The 12,684-nt window shown below is 40.2% G+C and overlaps 1 protein-coding gene across 1 annotated transcript; it reads left to right on the top strand.

Moving 5' to 3' along the window:
- The first annotated feature begins 2,760 nt into the window (after positions 1-2,760).
- Positions 2,761-10,994, top strand: LOC129468462 (bromodomain and WD repeat-containing protein 3-like). Its single transcript, XM_055254046.2, is given in 2 exon segments — positions 2,761-3,184; positions 3,187-10,994. Coding segments are annotated over 2 exon segments (5,256 nt in total). The 5' UTR covers positions 2,761-3,009; the 3' UTR covers positions 8,268-10,994.
- Positions 10,995-12,684: the final 1,690 nt, after the last annotated feature.

Genomic DNA, 12,684 nt, shown 5'->3' with positions numbered 1-12,684 from the left:
TTTTCCTTAAGATTTTTCTTGTTGTTTGCTTGTTTCTCCATTATGACTCCACCATCTAAAAAGCCTGGTTATTCTGACAACCTGGGGCACAATAGGATGATGCAGTCCTAAACTGTTAGAGCTAGCAGCAACCTCAAAAATTACCTCTGTGCCAAAATTCAAAGAAAGGAAGTAATTTGCCCAAGATCACAAAGTTCGCCACGAGCCAAGCTGGGCTTCAGATTCTAGATTTACCCACATGTTCAGTAGCATTCCCTTTATACCATCCTGCCTCACATGATCTTATAAACAAACACTGCAAAGAAGTAGAGAGGCGCCACAGACTTAGCCTCAGGCAAACAACCTCGCGCACTCTCTCTCATTTAGTTTTGGTTCTTATATATTATCCAGGAGCATCGAGAAAAGAAGTTTGCTAGGAGTAGCCAGAGCCAGTGGCATCCATAGTCACCAGCGAGGATGGGCCGTTTGCTCCACAATGATCTTGGGAGGCCCATCTTTGAGTACATGTGGTCTAGCAGTCCTATGGACTAGGTGCTCCAAGAACAAGGGTAGCTGCTTTTGTGAAGGTGATAACTGTGTGTCATCAAATCCTGCATGGACCAGGGAGAAATATCAAAGCCTACATTCTGAAGCACGATCAACTTGTATAATGGACATCAGTACTGTCAAAGCCATTACTTCTCATCCTGATAAAACATTACCCACGAAATTTTGAGGACCCTTTCCAGATCATTGAACTCCTATTCAACTTCCTGCACATGCCATGCATGGTTTTGTTTTCAGTACAGCTCCACACATTTGCCAAGCAATTCCACCTGCCCAGGACACCTTCTCCAGCCTTCTGCATCTAGTCAGCTCACACACAAGCTCCAGAGGTCGGTCTCCGTGCAACCATGGCTGTGATGCTTTTGCTAACTTCCCATGCAGAAAGTGCTTTCTGCTATGCTTCCCTCAATCTTTGTACGTTTATTTAATCTCTCATGCATGCTTTATTTTATTTATTCGACTAGTACATATTTGAATGCCATCTGTATGCCAGACATCATGCAAGCCATTTTTTCTAGAATATTATTACAATGTTTGTCTGTAAAAGCTATCTTTTTTATAAGCTGTAAGTCTTATAAGGCAGGGAGCTCTGTCATTTTATCTTAAAATCTCAAATGCTCAAGGAAGGAGGCATGATTTTCTTGCTCAGAAATTATATTTACAACAAACAATTTAATACTTGGCACCCTATATATTCAACCCAAACTGATCATTGTTTATCTGATCATTGTTTACCTAGCTGCTAGATAAGTAGACATGTTAAGCCTAAAGAGTTATGTTTTCAAGTACTAGCCTTGATCAAAGGAAGTATTGACTGTTTCATGATGTGCACTGGGGAAAGATTACTGTCTTAATAAAAATGCTTACACTGCTAATATGCTAATAAAATAAAATAAAGTATGATTTTTCACTTACATTAATGTTCTATGAGTGGTAACAACCAGTATCAATGATCAATATACTTAGGAATCATGTCAAAAATATTATCAACTTTTAGAAGAACACATAGTGGGAAATTTAGGGATGTGAGGCTGAACAGAGTGGCTCACATGTATTGAGTTCAATGAGTGGTGTCCACCCTGCATGTGAACAAAGACTACTCTGGGGACAGCTAAAAAAATCAACAGGGTGTTACTATCATTCAGCTACTCAGTTACAAAGGCTCTTGCAGAGGTGAGGCTGAAAAACAACAAAGATACCCAAAAGGAGCTCTAGGCCATGCAATCCCCAGCCAACACGAATTCACTCGTATCTATACCAAGCACATGTAAAAGGGCAAGGCCATTTAAGTCTTTATGCCAGTTTCAGGATGTCCTCAAAAACTAGACATTTTACCCATGGGTCATAGACTGACATCTAGGCAGTTGGAGTAGGATTTATCTTAGGATAGTAAGCATAAATAGAAATGTGCCAGGCAAACTGGTATGTATGGTTGTCCCTTATACATTAATTTAGACTTTATTTTTTAAAAAAGGTTTTAAGCATAGTGGTGAAATAATGTGATTTACAGTTTTAAGAGCTCACTTTGACTGCTGTATGGAGGACGGATTTGAAGCCAGGGAATCAGAATGCAGGGAAAGCACTGAGGAGACTATTACAATAATCCAGGTAAGAAATTGGTACTATTGTAGACTAGGATGACTGCAGCAGTGGAGAGATTCTATAGGCAAATGGGGAAAGCAGAGATATAAACTTATAAACATATATAATTTATAATTATAAATTATGATGATACCTTAAGTGTCATTATAATTGAATGAAAGCCTTGCCTCATCATGGGCACTTTATAAACAGTTATCTATTTATCCATTTATTTATAAATAATATCCATTATTTATTCAACAAATATTTGAACAGCACTGTGGAACGGGAACTATCCTGGATACTAGGAACACAATGTTAACCTAAAACACATGTTTCTTCCCAATCTTCGCACCCAACCATAGCAGTATAGTATAGCTGAATAAGAAAGGAGGAGATATAATTAAAGATTCACACACGCACCTGCTCACAAATGTGTGTGTGTGTGTGTGTGTGTGTAACAAAAGCTTACTACGGGAAGATGGGAAGGAGGAAAGGAAGGAAGAAAGGAAGGAAGGAGAGAGGAAGAATTGACGACAAATAAGTGAAGGACTATAAGATAATATCCCCACCCCCCCGTCTCTCTCTCTCTCTCTCTCTCTCTGTCTCTTTCCTCTCTCTCTCTCTTCTCTCTCACTCACTCACTCTCTCTCTCCCTCTCCTCTCTCTCCTTCCTCCTCCGCCTCCTCAGCTCTTGGGCTAGAATATCTATGGGTCAAAACGTGATGCGATGAATTCGAGAGAGAGCGAAACTAGGACGAGGAGTGCGGCGGAAGCGGCGGGACTCCCGGGCATGGGGGCTTCACCACAATAGAGGCAGCGCCCCCACCCGCCCCCGCCAGCCCCTCCGGAGCGAAGCCCCCAAACCCCCTCGGGAAAAGGATGGCGGCGGCACCTACCCAGATCGAAGCCGAGCTGTACTACCTGATCGCTAGGTTCTTGCAGTCTGGACCCTGCAACAAATACGCTCAGGTGCTAGTGCAGGAGCTCGAGGAGCATCAGCTGATTCCGCGCAGCTTAGATTGGGAGGGGAAAGAGCACGGAAGAAGCTTCGAGGATCTGACTGTAAGAGTACACTATGGAATGGGTCTGCTTTTGCGGCTCTGCATAGAGGCAGACCTCCAGAACTACCTGTAAATTATGTGAAACCTCCAAATGTGGTGAATATCACCTCTGCCAGGCAATTAACCGGATGTAGTCGCTTTGGTCATATTTTCCCTTCATCTGCTTACCAGCACATTAAGATGCATAAGAGAATTCTGGGGCACTTGTCATCAGTCTACTGTGTAGCATTTGACCGAAGTGGGAGAAGAATTTTTACAGGTTCAGATGACTGTTTAGTAAAAATTTGGGCTACAGATGATGGACGCCTTCTTGCTACACTTCGTGGACACTCTGCTGAAATTTCTGACATGGCTGTTAACTATGAAAACACTCTTATTGCCGCAGGCAGGTGTGATAAGGTAGTAAGAGTATGGTGTCTTCCAACTTGTGCACCCGTTGCAGTCCTTCAGGGCCATTCAGCTTCTATTACTTCCATACAGTTTTGTCCATCAACTAAAGGCACAAACAGATACCTCACTTCTACTGGTGCTGATGGAACAATCTGTTTCTGGCAATGGCATGTAAAAACAATGAAGTTTAGAGATCGCCCAGTGAAATTTACTGAGAGATCCAGACCTGGAGTCCAGATATCTTGTTCATCTTTCAGTTCTGGTGGTATGTTCATTACAACTGGTAGTACTGACCATGTGATTAGAATATATTATTTGGGTTCTGAGGTTCCTGAGAAAATTGCTGAATTAGAGTCACATACGGATAAAGTTGTTGCTGTTCAGTTCTATAACAATGGAGACAGTTTAAGATTTGTTAGTGGAAGTCGAGATGGAATGGCAAGAATTTGGCAGTATCAGCAACAAGAATGGAAGAGTATAGTGCTAGACATGGCTACTAAAATGACTGCCAATAATTTGCCACCTGGAGAAGACAAGATCACTAAACTTAAGGTGACTATGGTGGCCTGGGATGGCTATGATACCACAGTTATTACTGCAGTGAACAATTTTCTTTTGAAAGTGTGGAATTCTATCACAGGACAGCTTCTTCATACATTATCTGGACATGATGATGAAGTATTTGTTCTGGAAGCCCATCCATTTGATCAAAGGATCATACTTTTAGCAGGTCATGATGGGAACATTTTTATTTGGGACCTTGACCGGGGGACCAAAATTCGGAATTACTTTAACATGATTGAAGGCCAAGGCCATGGTGCGGTGTTTGATTGTAAATTTTCACCAGATGGAAACCATTTTGCCTGCACAGATTCTCATGGGCATTTGCTGCTTTTTGGTTTTGGATGCAGTAAATACTATGAAAAGATTCCAGATCAGATGTTCTTCCACACGGATTATCGTCCTCTTATTCGTGATGCCAATAACTATGTATTGGATGAGCAAACCCAACAAGCTCCTCACCTCATGCCTCCTCCATTTTTGGTGGATGTTGATGGAAATCCTCATCCCAGAAAATTCCAACGGTTGGTACCAGGACGGGAAAATTGTAAAGATGAACAGCTTATACCACAGCTGGGCTATGTGGCTAATGGTGATGGTGAGGTAGTAGAACAGGTAATTGGGCAGCAAACCAATGACCAAGATGAGAGCATTCTTGATGGAATTATCAGGGAGCTGCAGAGAGAACAAGACCTGAGACTGATTAATGAAGGAGATGTTCCACATTTTCCAGTTAATAGAGCATACTCTGTTAATGGTGCTCTGAGAAGTCCAAACATGGACATATCTTCTTCCCCAAACATCAGGCTTTGAAGACATAGTAGTCAAATTGAAGGTGTTAGACAAATGCATAACAATGCTCCTCGGAGCCAGATGGCCACTGAAAGAGATCTCATGGCATGGAGCAGAAGAGTGGTGGTCAATGAACTAAATAATGGGGTTAGTAGGGTACAGGAATAATGTCGAACTGCAAAAGGTGACATAGAAATCAGTCTTTATACAGTGGAAAAGAAGAAAAAACCATCTTACACTACTCAAAGGAATGATTATGAGCCTAGCTGTGGGCGTTCTTCATGCAGGACACAGCGCAAACGTCAGCATACTTACCAAACACGGTCCAACATAGAGCATAATTCACAAGCATCATGTCAAAATTCAGGTGTACAGGAAGACTCAGACAGCTCCTGAGAGGAAGATGAAACTGTTGGCACAAGTGATGCTTCGGTAGAGGATCCTGTTGTTGAATGGCAAAGTGAAAGTTCTTGCAGTGATTCATCAAGTGAATATTCTGATTGGACAGCAGATGCTGGAATAAATTTACAACCCCCAAAAAGACAAACCAGACAGACAACACGCAAAATATGCAGCAGCTCTGATGAGGAAAATTTGAAGCCCCTAGAAGAAAGGCAGAAGAAACCTAAGCAGACTAGAAAGAAGAAAGGAGGACTGGTTTCTATGGCAGGTGAGCCTAATGAAGAATGGTTTGCCCCTCAGTGGATCTTGGATACTATACCCCGACGTTCCCCATTTGTCCCACAAATGGGAGATGACCTTATCTATTTTAGGCAAGGACATGAAGCTTATGTTCGGGCTGTAAGGAAATAAAAAATATACAGTGTTAATTTACAAAAACAGCCATGGAACAAAATGGATCTCAGGGAGCAAGAGTTTGTTAAGATTGTAGGAATCAAATATGAGGTTGGCCCACCCACACAGTGCTGCTTGAAGCTTGCATTTCTGGACCCAATTTCAGGCAAAATGACTGGAGAATCTTTTTCCATTAAGTATCATGACATGCCGGATGTCATTGACTTCCTTGTGCTACATCAGTTTTATAATGAAGCCAAAGAAAGGAACTGGCAGATTGGTGATAGATTCCGCAGTATAATAGATGACGCCTGGTGGTTTGGGACTGTGGAGAGTCAGCAGCCTTTTCAACCAGAGTATCCTGATAGTTCTTTCCAGTGTTACAGTGTTCACTGGGACAATAATGAGAGAGAAAAGATGAGCCCCTGGGATATGGAGCCAATTCCAGAAGGAACTGCCTTTCCAGATGAAGTTGGTGCTGGTGTTCCTGTCTCCCAGGAAGAATTGACTGCTTTGCTATACAAACCCCAGGAAGGAGAGTGGGGGGCTCATTCCAGAGATGAAGAATGTGAACGGGTTATTCAGGGCATCAACCACCTTCTTTCCCTGGATCTTGCCAGCCCTTTTGCTGTTCCAGTGGATCTCAGTGCCTACCCCTTGTATTGTACTGTAGTTGATAATCCAACTGACCTCAATACCATCAGGCGGAGACTTGAAAATCGCTTTTACAGGAGAATATCAGCATTAATGTGGGAGGTACGCTATATTGAGCATAATGCCAGGACTTTCAATGAGCCAGACAGTCCTATAGTTAAAGCAGCTAAAATTGTAACTGATGTCTTACTTCGATTTATTGGGGATCAGAGCTGTACTGATATACTGGATACTTATAATAAAATTAAAGCAGAAGAACGAAACAGTACTGATGCAGAGGAGGATACAGAAATGGTTGATTTAGATTCAGACGGTCCTGGTACTTCATCTGGAAGAAGGGTCAAATGCCAAGGCAGAAGACAGTCTTTAAAGTGTAATCCTGATGCTTGGAAAAAACAATGCAAGGAACTATTGAGCCTCATTTATGAACGTGAAGACTCAGAGCCATTTCGACAGCCAGCCGATCTTCTTTCTTACACAGGTCATCAGGAGCAAGAGGGAGAATCCTCAGAGTCTGTTGTTCCAGAAAGACAACAAGATTCATCTCTTTCTGAGGCTTATCAAGATGTTATAGATACTCCTGTGGACTTCAGCACTGTGAAAGAAACTTTGGAAGCAGGAAACTATGGTAGTCCTCTGGAATTTTATAAGGATGTTCGCCAAATATTCAACAACTCCAAAGCTTATACCTCTAACAAAAAGTCAAGGATCTATAGCATGATGCTGCGATTATCTGCCTTATTTGAAAGTCATATCAAAAATATCATCTCTGAATATAAGTCAGCAATCCAGAGTCAGAAGAGGAGAAGGCCACGGTACAGAAAACGTCTAAGAAGCAGCAGCAGTTCATTATCTAGTAGTGGAGCACCTAGTCCAAAAGGGAAGCAGAAACAAATGAAGTTTCAGCCTAAAAATGACCGGAATACCTCAGTATCTTATGCCAGGACTAGCTCTCCTTTCTCATCTCCTGTTTCAGATGCTGCTGAAGGGCTTTCACTATATCTACTTGATGATGAGCCAGATGGGCCATTTTCTTCATCGAGCTTCAGTGGATATAGCCGAAGTGGAAATAGCCATGACCCAGGGAAAGCCAAATCATTTCGGAATAGAGTTTTGCCAGTTAAACAAGATCACTCCCTTGATGGACCCCTTACAAATGGTGATGGCAGAGAGCCCCGGACAGGAATCAAGAGAAAACTACTTAGTGCATCAGAAGAAGATGAAAACATGGGAGGAGAAGATAAAGAGAAAAAAGAAACAAAAGAGAAATCTCATTTATCCACCTCAGCGAGTGGAGAGTTAGGATCCAGTTTAAGTTCTGAAAGTACCTGTGGTTCTGACTCTGACTCTGAATCAACTTCCAGAACAGATCAAGATTACGTAGATGGAGACCATGATTATAGCAAATTCATACAAACCAGACCTAAAAGAAAACTCAGAAAGCAACATGGCAATGGAAAAAGAAATTGGAAGACCAGAGGCACAGGAGGAAGAGGCAGACGGGGAAGATGGGGTAGATGGAGTAGAGGAGGCAGAGGAAGAGGAGGCAGGGGACGAGGGAGTCGAGGAAGAGGTGCAGGTGGCACTAGGGGGAGGGGAAGGGGGAGAGGAGGAAGAGGTGCTTCTAGAGGAGCTACCAGAGCCAAACGAGCACGTATTGCAGATGATGAATTTGATACCATGTTTTCAGGACGTTTCAGTAGACTGCCTCGAATTAAAACAAGAAACCAAGGCAGGAGGACTGTTTTATATAATGATGATTCTGATAATGACAATTTTGTGTCCACTGAGGATCCTCTGAATCTTGGTACATCCAGATCAGGCAGAGTGCGTAAAATGACAGAAAAAGCCAGGGTTAGCCATCTCATGGGATGGAATTATTAACAGTTAATAAATTTAGAATAACTTAAAAAAAAAGATAATATCATGTTGGGGGTCAGGTATTATATGAAGAGATGACTGAAGAGGATCCTGTAGGATGCTTTAGAGTTATCGGAGAATGGAACTGGTGGAGCAACAACCTTTCTATGCCCAAGAGTAGAGTATCATTATCTGATGTATCTGTGAAATAGGAAGGAATTGATTCTCCCTAAGTTCTTAGAGAACTGTGTAGACAAAAATATATATATATATATTTGAGAGATAAAATGCAAGTGTCTTAAATGGCACTAATTTCTCATTCTGAAATTTCACTGATTTGACTACACTACTTTCATGAATGTCAAGATATTAACATAAACATTGTTTCAGACACATTAAAACCTGTGCAATTTGTAAGGACATAGAAGATTTGAGGTCATAGTAAGTTTGATCAAATAGACGTTTATGAAACACTGAACACAGTGTATATATAAAATATAGTCTTTTCAAGCACACATCTATGGCAGGCAGAATTCTAAGAGGGCCTCCAAGAGCCCAAAACCTGGTGTACATACACCCAGTTATTCAATCAAACACTAATCTTGGTACTGCTGTAAAATGATTTTGCAGATGTAATTAAGGTGCCAAATCAGTTGACCTTAAAATAGATAAATTATCCAAGTGGGCTTGACCTAGCTCTATAAGCCCTTTAAATCTGGGTCTAGAGGTCAGAAACAGGACAACCCAGAGATTCAAAGTATGAAGATGATTTGATACAAAAGAAATTTTCTGTTGCTGGCTTTAAAGATGGATGGGGTCATGAGACTCTTCATGCATATGGCTTCTAGGAGCTGAGAGTGATCTCCAGTTGATAGCTGGCAGATGTAGCTAGGAACCTCAGTCCTACACCCACAAAGAACTGAATTGTACCAACAGGAATGAGCTCAGAAGCAGATTATTTCCCAGAGTCTCCAGACAAGATCAGCTGACACTACAATTTCTGCACTGTGAGACCATGAGCAGAGAACTCAGCTGCTCTGTGCCAGTTTTCTGACCTATAGAACTATATGAGCTAATAAATGGGTGTCATTTTAAGTCATGAAGTTTGGGATGATTTGTTATGCAGCAATAGAAAACTAATACAGTATTAATCAATAAGGAAATGTCAATAAATATTAAATAATTTATAAGGTACAAACCACTGTCTGTAACTAAAATTCGATAAAATTAAAAGTGATAAACTATGCTTCTCCAAAATCTCATACATTTGGAATTTCAAAAAAAAAGCAATACTAAGTAGTGTGTAGTTTGAAGATCAAACTTTAATGGAAACTACAAATATTTGGAAATAAATGACAAACTGATATGTAAATCATAGATGAAAAAACAATAACATATATAAACCAGTTTTCCATAAATAATTCTGTTGATTCAATACAATTTCTTTAATATTCCCCATGAGGTTCTTGTGAAAAAAGCAAGTTGAAAGTTGACCCTAATATTTATATGTAAGAGTATTCTTCAGGTTTGTACTATTAAAAATAAGTTGCAATCAACAGTCTTGTGCACATAAATTTATAAACTGTTGTGAGAAAGTCCAAACACAAATGACAAATGAGAAAATTTTTTTGAAACACATACGATTAAGGACTAATATAGAGGACTCTAATAAATCAGTTACAAAGTCAGAAATACAATAGAAAATTGAAGAAGATTGTGAGCAGGAAGTTTATAAGAAAAAACTTGAACTGGAAAACTTATGAAAGATGTCCAACTTCACTTATAACTGACAGAATACAAATTAAAATTGCAAGACGCAATCAATTTACCCAACATTAAGCTCTTGTGTTTGCATTTACTGGAAAAATCTTTGCCCATCTTACTATTCTGATCTATTCTTCTGTCATTTTGTTTCAAGATTTACCCTTATAAAGAGCAGACATTTGTTTTACTAATATTATTTTTGTTCCCCAAAGGAGGCTGTATTTTAATAAGAATGTTAAACTCATTTGTCTTTATTTAACAATTAATTTGTGTTATTCTTCTGTCACCTTTTTTTCTGTGTGTACTTTATATTTGGGATGTGTATTTCATATTTCTTTTACTTTTTTTAAGTTGGAGGTCTTTGCTTTTATATCTTCCCAAACTTTAATAGGCACACATATGGTTTTAATTCTTTAAATGATTACTTTTAAGATTTTAAAAAATATTCTTAAACATATATCTATCAGTCTAAGAAAGTCAAGACAAAACATGGAGATGTAATTGAAAAAGCATTAACTAGGACTAGAATAATCATCTCAATTTAAATACAGCCTTTGTGCTGGTTGCCATGTGCAGGCTCTGGGTCTATGGGTCTATTTCTTCTATTTACCTTGACAAATTGTTTTGTGGCCCAATTGTAATACAGGAACAAGGCCTCAAATATTATTATTGCTGCCAGTTTTAAATGATAGCAAAGTGCCAGGCTATGAATACTCTATGTATTACCTCATTTAATTCTTACAGCATCCTTCGAAAATGGGTATTATTATTCTCATTTGACAGTTCAGTAAACTGAGGTTCATGAAAGGTAAATGACTTGTGAAAGTCACATAACTAGTAAAGATCAGAATGAGGCCAGGCGCGGTGGCTCACACCAATAATCCCAGCACGTTGGGAGGCCAAGGTAGGTGAATCACTTGAGGTCAGGAATTCGAGACTAGCCTGCCAACAATGTGAAACCCTATCTCCACAAAAAAAAAAAAAAAAAAAAATTAGCTGCGTCTGATGGCAGGTTCCTGTAATGCCAGCTACTTGGGAGGCTAAGGCATGAGAATTGCTTGAACCCGGGAGCCAGAGGTTGCAGTGAACTGAGATGGTGCCACTGTACTCCAGCCTGGGTAACTGCGCAAGACTCTGTCTCAAAAAAAAAGTAGCATAATGAGACTCAAACTCATTTTTTTCTGACCTCAGATCAATCTTCTTATCCCCTAAGGAAAAAGAAAATACTCCTTTGCCAAGTTTTCTAAGCTCTGAGTCAAAAAAACTTACAAGCATGTCTTTGAAAAGGAATCATTTTATGTGTATACTCAATACATTGCTGTTATTATTATTGCCGTCAACTTTGATTCTCCCTGCATGTAAAATGTTTAACATACTTTTACTTACTCCTCCTACTCCTTCTCCACATCCTTCTCCATCACTACACCCCTACTCACCCAGGCCACAGCTCAGCCCTCCCTCTCCTGGTTGCTTCAAACACTAACCCCTGTGAAGCAGAGGGGTCTTGAGCTGTGATGAGGGTTTGATTATTCTGGATTGATGGGTCAATAGTAGAACAAGGAAATAGCCTTCCTCTCTGTTTTAGTGGGTGCAGGTTTTCAGTTTCCCTAGAAACATCACAGAAGCAGGCCTCAGATGATGTTCTTCTATACAGGCTCATGGTCTTGCAGTTGCACAAGTGCCTCCAGGTTCTGGATAAAATTTAGATGTTAGTACTAAATGTTAGTAGATGTTTGAATTATCGTCGTCTGTGTCTCCATGGGAATTTTGGAAGAAATTTGAAAGATCCAATTTGATCTTGATTCTGAGACGCTTGGCATTAAAAAAACAAATCCCAGCCAAGTCTATTGAGTCAGCTCAAGGATGTTAGCTCATAGAACTGAACAGGTTAAAACTGCGTGTGTGTCATTTTATACAGACAGAATGGTGGTAGTATAATAGCAAGAACAAAGGTATTGGCATCGAGCATACTTGGAGTTTGAATGCTGGCTTCACCAACTCTTAGGGGAGACCTTGGGCACATCATTCAATCTTTCTGCACCTCGTTTAACTCATCTGTAAAATGGGGATAACGATGCCTACTTTCCCAAGTATAATGAAGTTAACAGAAAGCTACAAGTACATAGTAACTGATCAATGAATTGGAGTTAATACTGGGGTGAGGTATTGCTTCTGTTATTACCATCATATGAAATGCTTACCCCATGGGGAACTGTGGTGATTGCCTAGCAAAAGCAAACTCAAATCAACTCCCATTGCATTGGCCAGCATGAGTTCTGTTAACTGTATACATAGATTATGAACTACCTGGTTGATTTACACTTTTCTGCAGCTGAAGAAAAATATTTACTGGGCAGATTAAATCGAATTAAAACAATCAGATTAAAAGGAGCCTGAAGGCTGCCCCTTAGCCCAGCAAGGGACAAGTTGCCTTGCTCTGAGCTGCAAACCCACGCCAGGAGCTTGACTGATTTACCAGTAACATGAGAAGGTGTGACTGGAACTGCAAACAGGGCTGAAACACTGAAGAAGGAGTGTTTTTCTCTTCACATTGTATTCACATGTCAGCTCTGGGGATAGGCTCACCTCACTAATTTAGACCAACATAGATAAGGAATGCAAAGCTTGAATGAGAACACATCTGCTTACACACCCATGATGTAGGAAGTTTTAACTT

This window comes from Symphalangus syndactylus, chromosome 18 (assembly GCF_028878055.3).
Source record: "Symphalangus syndactylus isolate Jambi chromosome 18, NHGRI_mSymSyn1-v2.1_pri, whole genome shotgun sequence".
Lineage (NCBI taxonomy): Eukaryota > Metazoa > Chordata > Mammalia > Primates > Hylobatidae > Symphalangus > Symphalangus syndactylus.
Note: the sequence above shows the minus strand (reverse complement) of the source record. Positions and strands in the feature narration are given on the sequence as shown.